Source organism: Puma concolor, chromosome C1 (genome assembly GCF_028749965.1).
Source record: "Puma concolor isolate L17-30 chromosome C1, mPumCon1.1.hap2, whole genome shotgun sequence".
NCBI lineage: Eukaryota > Metazoa > Chordata > Mammalia > Carnivora > Felidae > Puma > Puma concolor.
In genome coordinates, this window is record NC_141674.1 from 175,369,694 (window position 1) to 175,394,513 (window position 24,820).

At 36.5% G+C, this 24,820-nt stretch overlaps 1 protein-coding gene across 2 annotated transcripts in view; it reads right to left on the minus strand.

The window, feature by feature from the left end:
• Nucleotides 1-8,843: 8,843 nt before the first annotated feature.
• ZSWIM2 (zinc finger SWIM-type containing 2) overlaps nucleotides 8,844-24,820 on the minus strand; it is a 32,117-nt gene continuing 16,140 nt past the window's right edge. Inside the window, exons 5-9 of one of the 2 annotated variants that reach the window (XM_086719110.1) lie at nucleotides 21,527-21,778; nucleotides 17,991-18,075; nucleotides 17,183-17,295; nucleotides 10,676-10,829; nucleotides 8,844-9,747 (exon numbers count right to left, since the gene is read on the minus strand). In XM_086719110.1, the coding sequence (XP_086575236.1) occupies nucleotides 8,941-9,747; nucleotides 10,676-10,829; nucleotides 17,183-17,295; nucleotides 17,991-18,075; nucleotides 21,527-21,778 (1,411 nt within the window). In that variant the 3' untranslated portion in view covers nucleotides 8,844-8,940. The remainder of the gene's footprint in view (nucleotides 9,748-10,675; nucleotides 10,830-17,182; nucleotides 17,296-17,990; nucleotides 18,076-21,526; nucleotides 21,779-24,820) is intronic. The other variant, XM_025929375.2, reaches the window with a different exon arrangement.

The window sequence follows — 24,820 nt, forward strand, 5'->3', positions numbered from 1 at the left end:
TTGCAAATCAATCAGCATGATACATAACATTAATAAAAGAAAAGAACCATATGATCCTGTCAATCAATGCAGAAAAAGCATTTGACAAAATTAGCACCCTTTCTTAATAAAAACCCTTGAGAAAGTCAGGATAGAAGGAACATACTTAAACATCATAAAAGCCTTTATGAAAAGCCCACAGCTAACATCATCCTCAATGAGGAAAAACTGAGAGCTTTTTCCCTGAGATCAGGAAACGACAGGGATGCCCACTCTCACCGCTGTTGTTTAACATAGTGCTGGAAGTGCTAGCATCAGCAATCAGACAACAAAAGGAAATCAAAGGCATCAAAATTGGCAAAGATGAAGTCAAGCTTTCACTTTTTGCAGATGACATGATATTATACATGGAAAATCCGATAGACTCCACCAAAAGTCTGCTAGACTGATACATGAATTCAGCAAAGTTGCAGTATACAAAATCAATGTACAGAAATCAGTTGCATTCTTATACACTAACAATGAAGCAACAGAAAGACAAATAAAGAAACTGATCCCATTCACAATTGCACCAAGAAGCATAAAATACCTAGGAATAAATCTAACCAAAGATGTAAAAAATCTGTATGCTGAAAAGTATGGAAAGCTTATGAAGGACACTGAAGAAGATATAAAGAAATGGAAAAAAATTCAGTGCTCATGGATTGGAAGAATATTTTCAAAATGTCAATTTTGAAATTGACTACCCAAAGCTATCTACACATTCAATGCAATCCCAATCAAAATTGCACCAGCATTCTTCTCAAAACTAGAACAAGCAATCCTAAAATTCATATGGAACCACAAAAGGCCCCGAATAGCCAAAGTAATTTTGAAGACGAAGACCAAAGCAGGAGGCATCACAATCCCAGACTTTGGCCTCTACTACAAAGCTGTAATCATCAAGACAGCATGGTATTGGCACAAAAACAGACACATAGACCAATGGAATAGAATAGAAACCCCAGAACTAGACCCACAAACGTATGGCCAACTCATCTTTGACAAAGCAGGAAAGAACATCCAATGGAAAAAAGACAGTCTCTTTAACAAATGGGGCTGGGAAAACTGGACAGCAACATGCAGAAGGTCGAAACTAGACCACTTTCTCACACCATTCACCAAAGAAACTCAAAATGGATAAAGGACCTGAATGTGAAACAGGAAACCATCAAAACCCTAGAGGAGAAAGCAGGAAAAGACCTCTCTGACCTCGGCCATAGCAATTTCTTACTTGACACATCCCCAAAGGCAAGGGAATTAAAAGCAAAAATGAACTACTGGGACCTCATGAAGATAAAAATCTTCTGCACAGCATAGGAAACAACCAACAAAACTAAAAGGCAACCAACGGAATGGAAAAAGATATTTGCCAATGACATATCGGACAAAGGGCTAGTATCCAAAATCTATAAAGAGCTCACCAAACTCCACACCCCAAAAACAAATAACCCAGTGAAGAAATGGGCAGAAAACATGAATAGACACTTCTCCAAAGAAGACATCCAGATGGCCAACAGGCACATGAGAAGATGCTCAACATCGCTTCTCATCAGGGAAATACAAATCAAAACCACACTCAGATATCACCTCATGCCAGTCAGAGTGGCCAAAATGAACAAATCAGGGGACTATAGATGCTGGAGAGGTTGTGGAGAAACGGGAACCCTCTTGCACTGTTGGTGGGAATGCTAATTGGTGTAGCCACTCTGGAAAACAGTGTGGAGGTTCCTCAAAAAATTAAAAATAGACCCACCCTATGACCCAGCAATAGCATGGCTAGGAATTTACCCAAGGGATACAGGAGTACTGCTGCATAGGGGCACTTGTACCCCAATGTTTATAGCAGCACTCTCAACAATAGCCAAATTATGGAAAGAGCCTAAATGTCCATCAACTGATGAATGGATAAAGAAATTGTGGTTTATATACACAATGGAGTACTACGTGGCAATGAGAAAGAATGAAATATGGCCCTTTGTAGCAACATGGATGGAACTGGAGAATGTTATGCTAAGTGAAATAAGCCATACAGAGAAAGACAGATACCATATGGTTTCACTCTTATGTGGATCCTGAGAAACTTAACAGAAAACCATGGGGGAGGGGAAGGAACAAAAAAAGAGGTTAGAGTGGGAGAGAGCCAAAGCATAAGAGACTCTTAAAAACTGAGAACAAACTGAGGGTTGATGGGGGTGGGAGGGAGGGGAGGGTGGGTGATGGGTATTGAGGAGGGCACCTTTTGGGATGAGCACTGGGTGTTGTATGGAAACCAATTTGACAATAAATTTCATATATTGGAAAAAAATGCCAGTTCCCTTGAAGGTTTACCATTTCTTGATTTCTCTTTTTTTATACATAGTCCCTCCTTTGTAGACCTTGTAGACACTCCCCTACTGAGGATTTTTTGGCAACAGATTTATGAACTTTCTTTCCTCCCTAACTCCTCTTGTCAAGGAGGATGTTAATGTCTAGGAGGTTGACCCAGTTATTGCCATTGTGTCTCATTCTTCCTTCCTGTTTTCATTCTTGCAGGTTCTTTCTGTCACCTCCACCAACCTATGGCCATACCTGGAACCTCACTGAAACCTGCCTCCTTCTGAAGTCTCTTCTTCAGGTATCACTTTCTCTGACCCAAACTTCCTGTTTTTGCAGCTTGTCTGCCTAAGAACTCCTGTTTGACCAGTCTTAGTCTTCCAATTCATTTCACTTATTTATCTTGTTTTGTGAGTCAGCCTTTTCCTACAGTCTCTTCTAATTTGTTCAGATTTTGAGTCTCTTTGATCTCTCCCTTGCTGAGGCCTAAAACTTGCTTGCCCCTTTTCCTTTAATTGGAACTGCCTACTGAGATGCAAACCATGATGAATTCAACCCTTCAACTTCTCTGGTTACACATAGACTGCATTGTGCTTGCTAAACATCATCCAAATGAGTCAGATTGGTAGCACTGTATAAATGTATAGCCAGAAAACTTAAAAGAACCTTAAAATTGCCTGAATTGCTATCATCCTTCACCAGTTCACTTTCCATTTCTCTCAATAGTTTCTTTAATTCTTTTCCAATAACCTTAAACCACTTCTTTATTTTCTGCTGACCTAGACTGCAATTTCACCACCTTTTGCATCTAAACCTATCTACATCTATATTAGGCACTGCTCCCTTCAGTTATAGTGGATATGTCCCTGCATCCCACTATAGGCTATCCTGACATCTATGCTCTAGATCCTTTAGTCCTTATCAGCTGTCATACACACCAGCTTTATCTGTCTGCTATCAATTATCACACACACCAGATGTATGTTTAATGACATTTAAATAGTTTTAAGTCATAGCTTAAAAAAAAAAACCTTGAAACAAACATCTCCTTCCAGTTACTTTTTGTTCTTCTCTCATTCATAATCTCTTGTGTTGAGTTGTATACATTCCCTGTTTCCATGCCCACACCTGCCGTTTTCTCTTCAACCCAATCCAATCTGGACTTTGCTTCCACCACCCCACCAAAACTCTCCTAGCTAAGTTCACTAACATTCTCCTTATTGCTAAAGCAAAATTACATTTTTCAGTCCTGATCTTACCTGACCAATACCTACTGACTAGATTTCCTTCTTTGGTTTTCTAATACCACATATTTTTTTCTTTTTGCCTCCCTCCTATCTGGTCACTTGTCTCCATAATTCAGTAGTTCAACAAATATTATAGAATACCCATGTTTATCAAGCACTGTATGCTAAGCATACAGCAGTAAGCAAGACAAGGTCCTTGCCCCAAATATCTTATATTTTAAGGGGGGGGAGGAATTAAGTAATTTCACAGAGTCACCAAAAGTTATATGAAGATAGAATAGTTATATTGTTAGATACCACATTAGAACATTTCTTACTCTTTTTCAGCCTCCTTTGCTAGTCTATTCTCCTGAGTTTTAATGTTAGCATTCTTCAGAGCTCTGTCCAGTGTCATGTATTTACACTGTATTCACTCCTTGGCTGATATTTATTCATGTAGGTTCCATCAGCATGCCTATGCCCCTTAAATTTGTATTTTCACCCCAAACTTTTTCTGACCTCCAAACTTGTGTTTAAGTGCTTACCTCAGGGTTCGAGCTGTTGGACGCTCCACTCTTTTGTTGCTGTACCACCTAGAACAAATTTTCTGTGGTTCTGCAAGTACTGTGGCTGCAGAAGAGAGGCTGGACAGTGGAGGAGCTTTTCACAGTCTCTAGCAGGAAGTGACAGCCTTCACTTTTTCTTACGTTTCCTTAGTCTGAACTAGTCACAGAGCTCAACCTAACCAACAAAGGGGCTAGGAGGTATAGTAAATGGCCAGAAAGGAACCAGATATCTCTGAGCACAAGTAATAGCTACCACAGAAAAAAGTTTGTTTAGACTTCTATTTCCTCCTTTTTCTTATCAATCACCTTCTAAACGTCTCTTTAATTCAGTAATTTTCTCTATTCCTACAGTAAACTGGAGATGCATTGCCCAGATCGGCCTTCCAAAAAGGACTTGTCTTGGCTCCTGAGCGTGCAATCTGCTAACAGCCTGCAGCTGTCTGCTTCTTTTAGCATCTGCCTCAGCTGCAGAGCATTACCTGGGCCACGAGCACACCCAAGATAATGGCCTATATCCCATGACTGATTGTGGCGGGAGTATGAACAAGTCTTTACAGTTCTGCTTCTCCCTCTGACAAAGTTGGTTTTCTTTCCCCAGAAAAGGGACCAGGGTAAGGAGAGATGATGAACATCAAAATTTCAAATAAAGACAGGCTCATGTTCCTCCTTTCCACAGGTGTTGATAGTTAATGAACAGCTTGCATACCGATTTCTATTTAAACATTTGCTTTTGGAAGAAATAAGCTTTGCCAGCTGGCAATGGGAGGGGTAGGAGAAATTAGGTGAAATATTGGGATTTGAGAGATGAATCATTTCCAGCCCAGCTTGCAATGAGGACCCTGTCATTGGTAAGGGGAACACAGACATCCTGGGCAGAAGGTGTATGCCCAATTATTAAAATTCTCTTTGTTGGTGAGGTATGAGAGTATACCCCTGGGGTAGGAAAATATTCCTTGCATAAAGAATCAGACCTTTGAGAAGTACTGGGGAAACTAATTATTAGGACAATGAGAATGGATGGCTATTGTCAAGCCCACCGCTACCCTAGAAAAAGATATTCACAATGAAACTCCAAGTGTGAAAGCCAACAGACCTTCCTGGTAGCTTACGAAAACACTCTCCTGCAGGGAAGCAGAGGATCAGGAGTTAATGGAGTGGTAGAACTCCAGATAAGATTAAATGCCCAATCAAGGCAGGTTAATTATGATAAGATCAGGGTCTGGTTGGGGAAGAATGGGATCCTAACATTTGGGAAGAGAACATTTGGGTGGATGACCCCGTACATTTGGAACCACTTGAATCTTCTGAACTCTCTGAAAATGCTAAAGTAAGCGGACCCTTTCTCTTAAAGAGCTAGCCTGCCCACCCCTCTTACTTGAAGGCAATGCAGAGTCCTCTCTCCACAAAACATCATTTGCCCCCCTCCAGAATCTGACCTTACATTTTTATGGCCACTAGGCATATAATTAAGGTTAAGTCACAGAAGAACTCAGGAATATGCTGGTGCTAATAAGGCCTAATATCCTAAAGAATATGTGAAGACCTAGACATTGTGTACTGGAGGAGAATCTGTGGGTCTGAAATCTGAGAGTGCTTAATCAAGGGGACCAGAATATATGATAGGGCAGGGTGAGTTTATTAACTTGGGAACTTTCTAGGGATATTGGGTTAATTAGCTTGGTGAGGACTACAGGTGATGGTTTATTCACTATGGAGATGACTCCTAGAGACGTGGAAAAAGCAATGCCCATGCTAAGTTGAAATACCAGAACACCATAGCAAACAGTAGACCAAGGGATTTAAAAACCCATGGAAGCCAGCATGCTGGAGTAAATACACTTTGTAAGGCCAAAAGCCTCACCATCAAAGGCATGCAAAATATACCATTAACCAAAGTTATAAACTGTTCTGCTTTGAGCACCAGAATCACTAAAAGTTCAGTGGTAGGTCTCTTCTATAACCTAGGGCTGAGAGTAGGAAAGGCCCTTACTAATAGGCTCAGGATATCACGGGGGGTGGTGTGGTGGTGGTGACTAGATCTAAATAAAGGCCAAGTGGTAGCACTTAAATGTCAAAATCCAGGTAGATGAAATCATTGTAACAAGTGGAAATTTCAAACTAGTAGCCAGGAAATCTGACCCTGCCCCTTGGTAGACACATCGGGCTCCAGAGAGATTCAGGGACTTCTCATTAGTAAAATTTTGGGGGTTTCTGTGGACAGAGGCATGCCAGATATCCACTCCAAAATAAAAGACAAATGATCACATCTTGCACTCCCCACAACAGAAAAGGAAGTTTAACACTTGGTTGGTATCTCTGAGTTATGGAGCAGTATATTCCATTATCCCACATCTGGAATACTGCTGTGGCCCATATGGCTGACACTAATGGTTGCTAGCTTTGGTGGCACTTGGGGCACACAAGAGCTCTGCCACAGGTCTAGATTGTGGTATAAGCAATAATGCTCCTCTGGCCATACAACCTGGAAGGCCCTATAATATTAGAAGTATTGATGATAAGTAACATGACCAGTGGAGCTTGTGGCAAGCCCATGTATAGGGGAATCACATGTGGTTTCTGAGGTTTTGGAGCAAGGCCATAAAATTTGCCTTTTGAAAAACAATTCATGGCATGCTCTGGTGGAGGAGCCCCTGACCATGGTATTCCACTTGATTGATCATGTATCCATAAATGCCCATCATTAGCTGGAGTCTATTAGAGCCATCATGTCATAAAGTTGGTTGGGTGCAGCAGCAAACCATCATCATGTGGAAGCAGTACATCCAGATAACTTTAGCAGTATCGGAAGGCAAGCTGCATCAGCAGAGAGCCCAGACTGCCATGTCATTCATCAGTATTAATGTTGGACCAGTGTCCCTCCTTTGGTTAATAACCTATGACTGACTGACAGAGAAAAAAATGTGGTCTTGGCTTCTGGATGGGTTGGCTGGATATGTAGGTGAAAACTGAAAATGGATGGCCAACTGCCCTGTAGCCTCACTAGGAGTAGCCTTTAAAGGCAGTGGTAAGAGAAAATTCTCCCAGTGGGTGGAGCTTTCGGCAGGACCCTCACCCATATGTCCATCAGCACCTAGCCTGCTTGTTTGCAATCTTTCAATGTTTCTTCTTCTAGGTCCCTGACCAGGCTGTTAGGTCATTCATCGCTACCCTTGATCTCAGGCCATATCTTCTTCTTCATAAATAGGATTACCTCTATTCTTAGAAATCAGACATCTTCTATGAAATTCATTTTGTCTAATAACAAACCAGAGAACTATTTATCCTCTTCTGCTTTGTCACCTAATTCATATCCCTAACTCTTTCAGGGCAAAGCTTGCTCATAACCTAAGAAATTTTTATTCCAGTAGTTATCTACTCTCCTTTCAAAATCATGGGTGTAGTATTTTATGTATAGTATACTACTGCAATAATAAAAACTCAAATAATTGCAGAATGATCATGATAAGTTTGACTAGTATAGGAATAGTGTCCATAGTATATCTTTCTTTAAACTAAATAATAAATCTTTTTTTTTTCTTTACTAACATCCCAATTTCTTATGGTTCTTTTGTATTTCTTTCATATACTTTGCTTTCCAAAGCATTTTCTTTCCTTTTCCTTTTGGAAGAATTCTTTTAAAAAGAATATCAATTAGAACATAAATAATATTTGATTAATTGGAAAGTTATTTTGCAGTTTGCTTCACCTTAACTTACCAAGGGAAAAAAAAAAGGCTGATAAAATTTGTGATTGCTGACAAATGTATTTGGTCCTCCATTTGCATATCAAAAATGAACCAAATTTTCCATTCATTTAAAAATGTAGCTCATGGTCTAATGAACTCTCGGTTACTATTTCTGAACTACATTTTAGTGATTTCTGTCTGTGATTAACTTCAATTTAGTCATTTCTTTAAATTCAAATGCTATTTGAAAGAACTTTCTCTGCTTGATGTCTTCAAGATCTGTTTCATAGAACTATGTATTCCATTAACACTGTGACAAAAATATTATGTGAGGTTTTTTTCCTTGTCATAGATAATAAAAGTCAATGAAATAATATCAATATTTTAATACAAAAATTTGAAAAGATACTGAGCCATAAATTTTTTAAAAATAAGCAAAATAAGAATCTAAGGGTTATATTTTTCAAGTGAATATTTTGAAACAATAGTTCATTATTTTGGAAATGGGGCTGGTTTAAAAAAAACAGATCCTTTAATACTGATTGTATCAAGAAATTTGGTAGTACTTATAAGTTTCTTGAAATAAGTGAAACCATTGTAAATGTGGCATAACTTACAGCACTATATTTTATTTTACTTTAATGTATAAAAAATACCTTTATGGATATAAAGTGAAAGAGACAACTACCATCTGTATTTTCTTATAGGTTTGTGTGAATATTCCTATAGGTTTGTATGAATATTAAAATGCAAAAAATACACAAAGACCTAGAAAGAATCCTTCCATGTTACATGTATCAAGTTCAATGTTTAAAAACAGTGACTCCATGCAAGGAAAATCTATTTCCTTAATTTAAGTAAAAATAGTTATTTTAATCAGTATGAAATAAAATTTTTAAAAATTATTCATAATTAATATCCTGAACATATTGATCAAAGCACCTAATGATTTAAGTCTTATAAGGAATGGGGTCATTTAAGTGTACCTAGTCATTCAGACAAATAGGCAAAATGACAACAAAGAATTCTATACACATTTGTCAAGAGTATACGATGTTTATGTTCTACAAATGAAACATTTTTATGTTCAATATTCAAACATTTTCTGATGTTAATAAAACATGCATTTTCATAACTGAACTCCTTCCAATATTAAAGATAGCTCAGTACTTTTTGTATTTAAAGGGTGAGATACAGGCCTTCTTGACAGATTACATTTTTGTCTAACTTTTCTCATATAATTACTATATCTTTTAGACAAACTAAGTTTACTTGTACCCCAACTGACAATAAGATTTAAATCTTCTTGTAGTGAAGTATTTGATCTCTTCTTGTCTTTTATTCTAGTACCAAGAGTCTTCTTTGGATTGTGGTTAATATGTTTACAGTCCTTGGCCATCTTCTGGCTTTGACTAGTGTGCCATTTTTCACTGATACATGGGCTTTCCATTGCAGTGAGACATATAATATTCTTGTTAGTAATGGAAGGAAGAAATGCTTGAGATGACATTTTTCCAATGTGTTCAGTGAGTGAATCTTGAAGATACTTGGGGAAATGTTGGCTAATTTTATATTCATAGATTAATCTTCTTGAGTTTGAATCATCTAACTTGATGGAGAATAGATCATCTATTGTTATATTCTGATAGGTATCTGTTGGACTTTCAGGTGTATTCAACTTTTCAGAATCATGTTGAGGTATGCTAGGTAAAATTTCAAGTCTATTTTGTTTTAAGACTAATCCAGTACCAGGAATGAAAAGTTCTGGTTCTTCCTGTTTTGACAGATGAGTGATGTTTGTGTTTGAAATGGACTGATGTGTGTGTCCATTTACTGCTGTATCTTTCCAGATTAAAGGGTTATATATAACTTGTCCATCAATAGGGCATGAATTGCACTTGTATAATAACCAACTGTCAATACATTTCCTATGAAACTAAAAAAAAAATTATGAATTAATCAGAGATATAATTGTCTTGTTTATAATGTACATTATGCAAATTCCTCCAGGTTTCATTATTATGTTATTATTAAAACTAGCAAAATGGAAGATAACTATAATTTATCAAGTTTTATGGAAATATTTTGAAGAGTAAAACTGAATTGGTTATGGACTGATGTCTATTTTCAACATTAAAATGGAAATCCTTCTATGGATTTTTTTTTTTGTAATCTCATGAAATCTTACTACTTAAGTCATCAATTTCACTGTTGCTTTCTAATGAATGACATGTATTAAATAATAAAAATAGTCATAACCAACTAGACTTGGAAATAGATCTGGTAATGGTAAGATATAAAATGGTAAAATATAAGATATAAAAAGATATAAAATAAATCACATTCTTGGGAAGAAAACAACCTATCAGACATTTTAAATAAAGGTGACTCTAAAGCTATAAATATTTACAGTAACTTTATTTCAGAAAAAAACCTGGTTACCAAATATATAATGATCAAACAACATTAGACTTTAATTCTAGTGAATTCATTTGAAATAAAAACTATGTCAAATTAAGCGTCTGTTTCATCCAAAGAATCACAAAACACGTTAGGTTAATATTCTATAAGCTTTTTCTTTCTGCAAGTAACTGAAGTAAGATAAAATAATCTAACTTGAAGAGCCATTTATCTTTTCTGGATAGCATATATAGAAATGAGTCCTAATCAACAAAAATCCATCCACAGGGGACAGAGCTGCCTTCTCAATGGTCTCTGCTAGGGCTCTTCTACCATACACTGTTCAATATGAACATCTCTGCACATGATATAACTAAAAAGTGGCAGGAGAAACTTAAACTGTCAATTCATTTATAAACACTGGCCCTACAAGGAAAGACAAACTAAAATGATGTGACTTCTACCTTGTGAGCACATGGTAGCAATCTTGTATGTTGACCAAGACAAAATGCCTTCAAACAAAGTCGACACTGGTAACCTGGAGCAAGCAGCTTACTAGTTTTTGTAATCAGTAAGAGAGGCAGTGACTTTACCACTTGTTTTGGTGTGTAAACTTGGCTGAATGAGAATGAGCAGAAAGATATTAATGTTTATATGTGATTATAGATCAGGAAGTAGTCAATAGCACAGGTAAATTACCTCCATATAAATAATGTAAACGATTCCAATATTTTCTTGAACTGAAGGTAATAAATCTCATACACTATAAAGTTAAAAAATCTACTATATTGATGCTGAACAAGATAGATCCAACCTCAACATCAACTTCATAAATAACAAAATTTAATTTAGTCATTTCAAATAAAAACCCTAACCTGAATTTTTTTGATTTGCACTTTTAAATGTATATGAAACAAGAACAAAATTTTAATAAGAAACATATACTCAAATTATTTCAGTCTGAGCCAACACATACACCTTGTGTTTAGAAAAATACAATCCAATTCACTCTGCCATCTGGTAGGAAGTAAGGGGCACAGTAAGCCACATTAAATATTTCAGGCTACTATGATAAATTGGTAGATATGAATCTAGGAGGAAACTCATTTTCCCTTGGGATATGTTTACTACTTTAGTATTGTTAGACTATGTTAATGTGACTCTAAAAGTACCAAACCCATTTTTGTACCAGAAGTACGAACCAACATAACTCAGATCAATGTAAATTAACTGCTATTTGATGCCATTACCAACTGATGACACAGATAAACATTTAAAAACACAACTTAGCTAAAGGTTAGACACATTCCTATTATTCAAAAGTCATTCAGAACATAGTTCAAACACAGGCATACCTTGGAGATATTGTGGGTTTGGTTCCAGACCACCACAATAAAGTGAGTACCACAGTAAAGCAAGTCAAATGAATTTTTTGGTTTTCAGTACACATAAAAGTTATGTTTACATTATACTGTAATCTATTAAGTGTGCGATAATACTATGTTTGAGAAAGCAATGTACATACTTGAACTAAAAAATGCCTTACTGTTAAAAATGCTAACATTATTTGAGCTGTCAGTGCATTATAATATTTTGCTGGTCTTGTCTCAATGTTAAAGACTGCTGACTGATCAGGGTGCTGGTTGCTGAAGGTTGGAATGGCTGAGACAATTTTTTAAAACAAGATAACAATGAAGTTTGCCTCATCAACTGACACTTCCTTCTATGGATGATTTTTCTGTAGCATGTGATGCTGCTTGATTGCAGTTTACCCACAGAAGAACTTATTTCAAAATTAATCAATACTCTTAAACCCTACAGCTGCTTTATTAACTAAGTTGATATAATATTCTAAATCCTTTGTTGTCATTCCAACAATCTTTACAGCATCTTCACCAGGAATAGATTCTCTCTCAAGAAACCACTTTCTTTGCTCATCCATAGGAAGCAACCCCTCTCCTATTTAAGTTTTATCATGAGATTGCAGCAATTCAGTCACATATTCAGGCTCCACTTCTAATTCTATTTCCCTTGCTATTTCCACCATATCTGCAGTTACTTCCTCCACTGAAATAGTGAACCCCTCAAAATCATCCATGAGGGTTGGAATCGACTTCTTCCAAACTCTTGTTAATGTTAATATTATGACCTCTCCCCATGAATAATGTTCTTAATGGCATCTAGAATGGTGAATTTTTTTCCAGAAGGTTTTCAATTTACTTTGCCAGATCCATCAGAGGAGTCAGTATGACAACTATAGCCTTACAAAATGTATTTCCACACTTCTGGGGAAGATGGCAGAGTAGGAGTATCTTAGGATCACCTTGTCCCATTTGTACACCTACATAACACTCACATCAGGTTAAATAACCCAAAAAATGACATGAAGACTGGAAGAACAGACTGTTCACAGCTAAATGTAGGGAAGAGTCTACATCAAAGAAGGTAAGGAGGGTGGAGATGCAGTTGGGAGCCAAACTGACCTGTGGTACCGTCCAGAATGGGGAGAGATGCCATTAGTGTGGAAAGGGGGGAGGACCAGACCCCAAACCAGGCACTTCAGGCATGGGGAATCTGCACAGAGAAGACAAATCCCCATAACATTTAGCTATGAAAACTAGAGGGGCCTAACTTTGTGAGTTCTTATAATCAGTGGGGCTTAACAACTGGAACTTTAAAAATCAAAAGGGTTGGCTCTGGGAGAGCCAGAGGGATAAGAAACTGAGTCTCTACCCTAAAAGAGCAAAACAAACAGCCCCACTGAGATCAGCACAGAAACAGCGGTTTAAAAAACGCCTGGGATACACAGGAAGGAGATGTATTTGCAAATCTCAGAGTATGTGCTGGAGAGGAAGCAATCTTTGGGAGATAATTCCAAGAACCAAATAGCTGGTGGGCACCATTTCCCTCCCCTAGCCCCCAGTCTAGATACACAGACATGTGTGGGAACAAGTGCAGTGCCAACACTCAAATGGGAAAACATCCCATGCTCATGGATTGAAAAAAAATATTGTTAAAATGTCCATACTACCCAAAGCAATCTACAGCTTTAATGCAATCTCTATAAAAATACTAACAGGGGCTCCTGGGTGGCTCAGTCAGTTAGGCATCTGACTTTAGCTAAGGTCATGATCTCATGGTTTGTAGGTTTGAGCCCCACACTGGGCTCTCTGCTGTCAGCACAGAGCCTGCTTCAGATCCTCTGTCTCTCTTTCTGCCCTTCCCCCACTTTCATGCAGGCGCTTTCTCTCTCTCTCTCAAAATAAATAAATAAACTTAAAAAAAAACTACCAACAGCATTTTTCACAGAACTAGAACAACCCTAAAATTTGTATGGAATCACAAAAGACCCTGAATAGTCAAAGACATCTTGAAAAAGAAAAACAAAGCTGGAGGTATCACAATTCCAGATTTCAAGTTGTATTACAAAGCTGTAGTAATCAAAACAGTATGGTACTGGAGGAAAAACAGACATATGGATCAATGGAGCAGAACAGAAAGTCCAAAAATAAACCCACAATTATATGGCCAATTAATCGTCAACAAAGGAGGCAAGAATATGCAATGGAAGAAAAGTATCTTCAATAAATGGTTTGTGGACAGCTGCACAGTTATATGCAAAAGAATGAAACTGGACCACTCTCTTACATCATATACAAATATCAACTCAAAATGGATTGCAGACCTAAATGTGAGACCTGAAACCATAAAAATCATAGAAGAGAGAACAGGCAGGAACTCTCCAAATATCAGCCATAAGAACATCTTTCTAGCTATGTCTCTTGAGGAAAGAGAAGCAAAAGCAAAAAAAAAAAAAAAAAAAAAAAGCAAAAAAGACAAAAAACCTATTAGGACTACATCAAAATAAGAATAAAAAAAACTTCTGCACAGCAAACAACAAACAAAACTAAAAGCCAACCTACTGAATGGGAGAAGATATTTACAAATGACTTATCTGACAAGTGGTTAGCATCTAAAATGTATAAAGAACTTACAAAACTCAACACGAATCAAATAATCTAATTAAAAGTGGGCAGAGGACGTGAACAGACATTTCTTCAGTGAAGACTTACAGATGGTCAACAGACACATGGAAAGATGCTCAACACCACTAATCATCAGGGAATCACAATAAGATATCACCTCACACCTTCCAGAATGGCTAAAATAAAAAATACAAGTAACAACATGTGTTGGTGAGAATGTGGACAAAAAAGGAACCCTCTTGTACTATTGGTGGGAATGCAAACTGGTATGGCCCCATTATTGAAGACAATATGGAGGTTCCTCAAAAAATTAAAAATAGAAGTATTCTATGATCCAGTAATCACACTAGGGTATTACCCAAAGAATATGAAAACCCTAATTTGAGAGAATATATGTGCCCCTATGTTTATTGCAGCATTATACACAATAGCCAAATTATGGAAACAACCCAAATGTCCACTGATAGATGAGTGGACAAAGAAGGTAGATGAATGGACAAAAAAGAAGTATACACACACACACTGGAATATTACTCAGCCATAAAAACGAATGAAATCTTGCCATTTATGACAACATGGGATGTAGAGGGTATAATCTTAAGTGAAATAAGTCAGTCAGAAAAAGACAAATACCATATGATTTCACTCATATGTGGAATTTAAGAAACAAAACAAAGAAAAAAAGAGACAAGCCAAAAAACTCTCTTTTTTTTTTTAAGTATTTACTTATTTTGAGAGAGAGAGAGATAGAGACAGAGACAGAGAGAGAGAGGGAGAAAGAGAGAGACAGAATGAGAGTAGGGGAAGGGCAGAGAGACAGGGAGAGAGAGAGAGAGAGAGTTCCAAGCAGGCTCCCCCAGCATGGGGCTTGAACTTATGAACCATGAGATAATGACCTGAGCCAAAATCAAGAGTTGGGCACTAAACTAACTGAGGCACCCTGGCACCTCAAAAAACTCTTAACTATAGAGAACAAATTGGTGGTTACCAAAGGGGAGGTGGGTGGGGGATGCATGAAGTATGTGAAGAGGATTGAGTACAGTTATCAGGATGAGAACTGAGTTATATGTAGAATTGTTGAATCACTCTATTGTGTACCTGAAACTAATATAACACTGTATGTCAATTATACTGGAATTAAAATTTAGAAATGTATTTCTTAAATAATAAGACTTGAAAGTCAAAATTACTCATTGATTCATGGGTTGCATGCTATGTTCTATTGTGTTTCTTATCACTCTACAGATATATTTCCATAATATTGCAGAAACTGCTTTTACCAAGATCATCTAATTGTCAACTAAAAAAAATACCTGTGATTGTCAACTAAAAAAAAATACCTGTGTATTTTTATTATTTAATGTGGTGAGTATTCCTTATCTTGAAACTCTCTCCTTTTATTTAATCCACTTTCTCTGCCTAGAATGTTTCTCTACCTTAATGTTCTCTTGTCTCTACCTACAATATCTTCAACACATTTAGTTATACAATTTATTATCCAAATAGGTTGAAGTGTAACAGCCAGAGCCTAGGAACCTAGCCAGAGCCAGAGGAAATGGAGATGGAGAGCCTTAGTATAGGCTTATTATATACCCACAAGTTATTTTATGCTTCATAAGACCTGTGGTCTACAAAGTATCTGAAGCACCCACAGGACATGGGTAAATATCCACTGGATTGGACAGAAATGTATGTGTGTTTTTGTGTTAATGAGAATAAGGACAATTTTTATTTGGATAATTCACTAAAATTATTATTATTACTAATAAAGGGACTTTATTTATTTATTTATTTATTTATTTATTTACTCACTCAGAGAGAGAGTGCAAGTGGAGGAGCTGCAGAGGGAGAGGAAGGGAGAGAATCTTAAGCAGGCCCCACATTAAGTGCAGAGCCCAACATGGGGATCCATCTCATGACTGTGAGATCATGACCTGAGCCGAAATCGAGTCAGACACTTAACTGACTGAGTCACCCAGGTACCCCTGAAGTTATTTTTAAAAACTAATTTTATCCCATATCCTTTCAAAATTATTTCTTTTGTATATTTTTATAGCTAATGTGTTAATAATACACAGTATATTTAATTTTCTTTAATCAGGAATATGACAAAAAATTTGAAGGCCTGTCCACTAATAAACAGCTCAATCAAGGTTGTGAAATACAACCAATCCACTCAGCATTCTTCCTCCATGAGGGAGAAACAGTGGGGGAGTGAGGCAGAAAAGACTTCCTTCCCCTAGAGATCAATCGCTTCAAAACAAGTATCAAATCCCCCTGTATTTTTTTAATAACTTATGTCATTTTTAATTTTACATTTACTTAGATGATCAATTATTTACTGAGGAAACTACTATATCCCTAATGCCTAGTAGAATCTCCGGTAATATTAATACAGACATTATTTGAGTATTTGCTGTGTGTCTGAACCATTTTATATTCACAAAATTCCTATGAGGCTGGTTTTATAATTATCCACATTTTATTTATTTATTTATTTATTTATTTATTTATTTATTTATTATTTTTTAATGTTTGAGAGAGAGAGACAGAGCACGAGCAGAGCAGGAGCAGAGAGAGAGGGAGACACAGAATCTGAAGCAGGCTAGTAGGCTCTGAGTTGTCAGCACAGAGCCTAATGTGGGACTCAAACTCACGAGCCACAAGATCATGACCTGAGTTGAAGTCAGACATTCGACTGATTGAGCCACCCAGGCACCCCATCCACATTTTAAAGATGAAAAAAATGTGGAAGAGAAGCAAAGTAGTTAACTAGCCCAAAAGTCACACTGCCAACTTACAGTTGTACAAGGATTAGATTCAAGCAGTCTGACTCTAAAGCCTTCCTTTTTACTTGCATAATAATGTTACTAGGATATAATTAATATTTACTGAATAAAGGAATGAATAAAACTTATTCAAACTGAAAAATTATTTAAATGTCCCAAGTCACAAAAGAAATGTAAGCTTCACTGAGAATCTTACCCTTGCTTTCCTTGAAAATGTGGCATCTTTTCTTCTGTCTCATTTTTAATATCTACATATTTTACAGTTTCATCTGATCTGTTTTCTAGTGATCTCCATCTTTGATTTCTCTTCTGTAATAGGTAAAAATAAATGTTACTTTGCAAATCATGGAAATTTTTAATTTTGTGGATTAAAATCAGCCACATATTAACAACATAATGTGAATAATATTCATTTAAAATTTTTTAACATTAAAAATTTATAAATTATTAGTGAGTCTAATATACTATTGTACAGCTACTATAATAACATTACTTTTTAAGGTAAGAATATTAATGAATAATAGTAATTTTTTTGTGGATGTTTTATCTTGTCTAATAGGTAGAAGGTAGAATTATTATTCAACATCAGGAGGCATTTACTTCTAAGTATACAGTATAAAGGATTGAAATAAAATTTCATTATTGTTGATGTAAGAAAATTTAAAACCATAAGTTGTTGTCAATAAGTTATGCCAATTAGAAATGCTGAGCTTTTTTTAAAATGAATTTTCAAGTTTAGTGGCTGTAATTCCTATACTTAAGATTTATGTGTAATGTCATCGGATGTTTGTTATTGTTAGATTTTATAAACTACCAATGTGAGAGTTAGTTGCACTGTACATCTCTATAAAAAAGAATTCTCCTAAAAATATAGTCTTAGGTTTTTATTAAAAAACAATCATCTCTATTCCAAAGTGTTATATATTATTATTCTTAGATTTACTTTATTTAGATTTACAACAGGATAAATACAAACACCATATAATTCAAGATGGAAACTGTACCTCACGAAATGTAAAGGGATGAGAAAGATGGCAGCAACTATCAAAACATTCCTGGCATAAGTGATATTCTATGCATTTGGTACACCTAAAAAGGCAAAATATTAAGACATACAAGAAAAAAACCAATTATTTTGATGGTTTAGGTGAAAAATTCCAGCTAAAATTTCCTGGGAACTAGGCAGATAGGACAAGGCCCATTTTTTCTCACCTGTTATTATCTTCCTACCACTACTGTAACAAATTACAGCAAATTTAGCAGCTTAACAACACAACTTAATTATCTTATAGTTTTGCAGGATAGAAGGCTGACATAGGTCTCAAGGGACCAAAATCAAAGGGTCAACAGGGTTGCATTTGTTTCTGGAGGTTCTAAAGGGGACCCCTTTCCTTGGTCTTTCCATTTTCTAGAAGCTGTCTACCTTCCTTGGCTTAGCTTGTTGTCCTTTCCTTTATCTTCAAAGCAAGCAATGCTTTGTCTCTCTGGGCTTTTCTTCCAAAGTCACATCTCCCTCTGACTCTTTTTTTGCCTCCCTTTCCACTTTTAAGAACACTTGTGATTACATTTGGCCCAGGCAATCAAGAATAATCTTCTTACTTCAAGGTCAGGTGTTTAGCAATCTTAATTACATCTGCAACCTTAATTCCCCTATGTTAGGTAAGTTCTGGGCAAGAGAATGTGGACATATTTGGGAAGGCATTATTTTGTCTACCACACAATCCTTCCATGATTTCTTTCTACAGTACCTTAATTTTCATTTCTTTCTTTATCTAAATTCCTATAGGATTTATAGCCTATTAGATAGTCTATCGTTTGATTAGCCAGTGTTTTCCAATTGTTTCAAGAATGCGAGAGTTGTGCTTAGCAGAATACTTCTTAAAAATAAAAATTATATTCCCTTTTTTCTCACAATATGTAAAAAGTTATATGTATAAAAAGTTATTAAATAAACAGAAACTTCACTTTCCACAAAAGCTTTAATCTCAAACTTACATCATTTATAAAAAAATTTGCAATAAGTACATAATTTTAATTTACTTGCAGCAATATTTACCAAACAAATAATATTCTGGGCAGTAATCAAACAAAGTTATTTTCTTATGCAAGTTATTAAAGTTTTAGAAAACTATTTCCATGAGAAATCTGGGAAAATATGTCCTTTAAACATTTAGAAGCACATGCACTAATTTATTATTGTTATTATTTTAACATTAACCAATCATAGCAATGGAGCATTTTATTTGATACACCAAATTTTGCTAGGCAAGAAAAAATTAAGTATCTCTATATTTCAACATATATATATGTGTGTGTGTGTGTATACATATACATATGTATACATATATACATATGTATATACATATACATATATACACATATATATATACATACACACACACACACACATATATATGTATTTAGAATTAACTTCTTAAAAGAAGTAGCTCTGTTGTAAAACTCTAATGAAGAAGGAACTGAAAAGCTTAGTTTGTCTCCTACTCAATACATTACTAAAACTACTGGGAATAGTTTTTCAGGCTAATGACTAAAATGTCAGTATCTGAGGGAATGAAATGAAGGTGAAGTCACAAATATTGAAATAAATTCTTTAATTTGTAAGAGAGGACTGATATAGAGGTAAGTAATTGTAAGCCAAATCTAGAGTGGAGAAATTATTCCCCTAGTGTAGGGCAGTAAGCAGGGAGCAAAACAGTGGACCTGTATTTGGAACAAGTCTCCCCAGAATGTGCCACTTTGGCATGTGGATTACTTTGCGCTCAAGTCAATCAAGGCCCAAAAAGAGTCAGGAAGAGCTTTTTATCTCCCCCTCAACTACCTAAAGGAATTTAGATAGAGGCCCAGTCTAGGAAGAGAGCTATCACCAGAGATAACTACAAAGAGTATGTACTAGGTATGGTAAACTGGAGGGAGCTCAGCAGGACCTTTTTGTTCAAATTCCTCTCTGTGTCCTATTGTCTCACCATGGCTTGACATTTGTTTTTCCCATCTTCCCATAAATTGTCCTCTTTCCCTTTGAAGACACGAACTCCTACCCCCTTTCTCCTTAGCCCAGGATGGCTTCTAAGCCTTAACTGCTTGTCTTTGAAACTTTCATGTCAGTGTGAAGCTCCTGCATGAACAAATTTAAATTTGCTTTTTCTGCTATTAATTTGTCTTACGTCAGTTTAATAGACCAGAAAGGTATAGAAAATTTTTTCCTCCTGTACAAGGGGTAGTGTGAAGAATCATCCACAAAGACAGAGAGAGCAGTCAGAAAACTCAGAGGAAAAGAGTGCACTACCATTAACAAAATACTTAAAAGAAAGATTTGAAATTATCTACAAAAGCCACACTCTAATAATTTGAGGAACAGGCAACAACGAGGACTGAGAATTTTACACCATGTCTGCTTCATGTCCTCATCTCTCACAGCTGTTCCTCCCAACCCCCTCTTTCACATGTTATCTTAGCTTCTTACTGTCTGGATCTGTACCTCTTGAAAACAATGGTTACTAATACCGAAGATCAAGTCCTTCCTTTTTCTGGAACCTATTTAACTAACATTCCTGATGCTAGCTGAATACCTGCTAAACCTTCACAAAAATTCTGACCTTCTTTCTCAAGTTAAAATGTTCCTTTGGAGTCTTCTCAGGCCAGTCATTTTCCAGTAAAGACTCTTACTTACAGTGATCCAGTTGATTTTCTTCTATGTGACACATAAGGAAAACAAAGAACTAAAACACTATAAACCAGAAAAGTTACCATTTGCTGACAGGAGTGATTAAAAACAGTTTTATGATTTTATGAGAGGGTTCTAAAAAATGTATGAATTGGGCTCATCATAATGTATTTCTAGGAAGACTGGAAAAAAATATTTTCTTCACATAGAGTTAAGCTAAAATTTTAATTAAAACACAATTCCTAAGCATAGCAATTAATTGATGTTTTAGTGTGGCAATTGCGGGAAAGTTTGGGGATTAAGTACAAAAGTAACAAAAACTGTTTTCTCTAATAATTATCTTATTGCCATTGAAGCATAGGATTGAAACAAAAAACACATGTACTTGTTGAAATGTGGAGTTCAGGAAACTCAATTAAATATTCAGTCAATCTAGTCAATATCCCTCTAGCTCAATTATAGAAGTTTTTGGCAATATCAATGATGGTTCAAAGAAAGTTACAGAAGCTGAGAGGTCTAGAAGTGGAGGGTTCTGAATTTGGAAACTCATTTAGGCCAAAGCAACAAGCCTGTGTCCAGAGCTTCCAGGACAGAATGCTACTTCAGACTCTCAATCTAGACTGGAGTGCAAAGCCAATACCTTTCTGTAAGTGAAGGAATAAAACAATGAGTTTTTGAGGTACTAGGCTGACATAGATCACCAGTCTGGAAATCCTAAATAAGCAACCATCACTTACTCAAACATACTACATACAGAAGGAAGAACCCAGCCTAAATGACTAGTACTCTAATGCTTCAAGTCTTCTAATGTTAAAAAGAGTTAGAAAACATGTTTATCATTTTACTGATGACACTTACTTATAACATCTCCCCTCAATTGGCAATTGTTTACAGTTATTACAGGGAATTCCAAGGTGTTTGTCCAGTCGCTCTTTTTCAGCTGCAGTTACAAGTTTGCTAGAGTTTTTGAATTCCTCTAAAATAAGTTTTATTGGTGCAAACTCTTTCCTACATAGAGGACATTTCAACATGGAAGCATTTGATATCATATCCTGATAATTAGCTAGGATCTTCATGCATTTTATATGAAGGCTATTGCCACAGCCAAACCTGTTAGAAATAAAATGAGTTTACCATTTGTATCCATCAAAGTTATATGTATTTATATAAATAAAACTTTCTGTGCTACCATCTTTGTTTCCTATAAAAACAGATTCTGAACCAATTTTCCAGATATGGCTTGATTATACACATAAACACTATCTTATTCACCTACCTAATCTATCATCTTTAATCTATACACCAGAATTCCTAACAAATTCTCCCCCATTCCAATGAAATGGTGGCAAACAATTTTGCATCATTTTCTTTTTTTTAAAGATTTTATTTTTGAGTAATCTCTACACCCAACCTAGGGCTCAAACCCACAACCCTGAGATGAAGAGAGCCACTCAGGCACTCCAGTATTTTTCATTTTTAAAGTCAGGGTAAATATAATCTTGACCAAAAAGAAAATTGTAACAATAGTAATTATTTTTAAATGAAAGACATCACTGAGAGCAGGGGTATCACCTCATTTTTCTAGAAATCACAATATTTGATAGTACCTGAAAAATATCTACTGAGAGAAATAATATTTTGGGAAACAGTTAATAATTTAAAAATATGCAACAGAAGCTGCCATATGAGGGGTGCCTGGGTGGCTCAGTCGGTTGAGTGTCCGCCTTCGGCTCCGGTCATGATCTCACAGCCTGTGAGTTTGAGCCCCGTGTCAGGCTCTGTGCTGACAGCTCAGAGACTGGAGCCTGCTTCAGATTCTGTGCTTCCCTCTCTCTCTGCCCCAACCCACTCGCATTCTGTCTCTGTCTCTCTCAATAATAAATAAACATTAAAAAAATAAAAAAAAGAAGCTGCTATATGAAAAACTACATGGATGAAAATTTTGGCAAATAATCAGGAGTAAGAAAATGAAAAATTCAATAGCAAATGGTTGCCCAAATATCCAAGTCCAACTTTACAGTGCCTTGAAGAATAGTATGAATATGACACTCTCAATAAATGTTTGTGTATAGGTAAAAATTTGAATTACTTAGGTTGAAAGATAGAATTTGAAACTGAAAGGAATTTTTAGAATATTAAAGTACTATCTTTACTCAGAAAATTCTTTGTAACTTCTCTGAGCCAATGGGTGTAAAACAAAATTATCCTACCTTAATAGCTTAAAGTGGAGAAGGGAGAAGGGAATAAAGTGGAGTTAGATTTTAATTTTCACCCTTTATATTGTAGCCTAGAAATATTTAGAATAAGAACAGGACCTGTTACAACATATATGTTAGGAAACAAAAGAAGGCCATTTAAATATAAATTAAGCAATACGTAAAGCTTTTTATTGTTTTTCTATCAACATGTCTCCTAACAAGAAATTACAAACATATTAAATTAGAATTTTTTCATAAGCTTTAAATCACCAAAGGAAAAAAACACGTAGAACACTGGGAAGATGGCAAAGTAGGAGAATCCTGAGGTCACGTTGTCCTATGGACACACTGAGATAACAGCTACATCAGTGCAATTAACTCAGAAACAACCAAAGACTGGCAGAACATATTTTTCACAGTTCATCGTAGAGAGAATGCAACATTCAAAAGTGTAGGGGGAGCAGAGACGTGGTCAAGAACTAAACCCATGTGGAGGTTAACCACAATGGGAAGGGCAACACAAGCATGGAGAAGTGAGAGAATCAGACCCCACAGCAGGCACCTCAGGCACAGGGAACCTGCACTGGGAAGACAAGTCCCCATAACATTTGGCTTTGAAAACCAATGGGGCTTAACACTGCCAGCAGGGCCTAGCTCCAGGAGAGCCAGAGGGTGATAGGAAACTGAGTCCCTGCCGTTAAAGAGCCAGCATAACAAATAACCCAGCCCAGATATAGTAATAAAAGCAGCAGTTTGAAAAGCACCAGGGGGTACACACGAAGGAGATTATTTACTAATTTCAGAACATGCCCTAGAAGGGCAAGGATCATTAAGAGACTTCAAGAACAAAAGAGCCGGTGGGTGCCATTTCTATCCTCTTTCCAGCCTCATAGGCTAGATACCTGGATGTTTGTAGCAATCAGCTAAACACTTTCCACCTATCTTGCTATTGCAGTGCTTCTGGCCCTCACATTATCATGTGGATCCATGACAACCAACTTTCCCCACTCAGTAGGTGTCCCCCCATAGCAGCTCTTGCCCTAACATGCTCCGTAGGCAGCCCTGGCAAGGACCAGCACCACTCTAAAGCGACTCCTGCTCTCGGGAGAGGAGAAGGTAACTACACACACCAGTGCACCCACAGTCCCAGAAGCCAAATCTTACAGTTGGAAGCTCAGAGACTGCCCTGTCAATCAGTGCAACTGTAGCATGGGCACACAGAATGGGGGCAGGCATGGGGTCTGACTTCTGGACCCATCCACCCATGAAAGCCTCTCAGGAGACAAGGCAGAGAGAGTAACCTGCAGACAGGTGTGACAACAGCCCCAACCGATGGACTGGAGGTAGGCATCTAGTCTGACATCTGGCTCCATTTACCAATGAAGCCCTCTCAGGTGACAACACAGGAGAGCACTCTGCACTTCAGCATGACTGCAGCTCCAACAGACAGACTGAGGGCAGGCATCTGGTGTGACTACTAATGCTGCCCAACTACAAGCCTAGTGCTTTAGATGGGTTCAAATTAAAGCAACATTAACGTATATAGACTATTATATTCATAGGATGTTATATATGAACCTAATGGCAACCACACATAAAAATGACAACCATATAAAAACAACCTTATAATTGATATAGAAAAAGTAAAGAGAAAGGAATCCAAGCACAACACAAAAGGAAGCCATCAAACCACAAGAGAAGAGAGCAAGAAAGAAGAAAGAACAGAGAACTACAAAAACAACCATAAAACAAGTAACAAAATGGCAATAAGTACATATATACCAATAAATACTTTTAAATATAAATGAATTAAATGTTCCAATCAAAGGACACAGGGTGAGTAAATATATATATATATATATATATATATATATATATATATATATACACACATATATATAAAGACTCATCTCGCTTTGAGAAGAATGCTGGTGCAATTTTGATTGGGATTGTA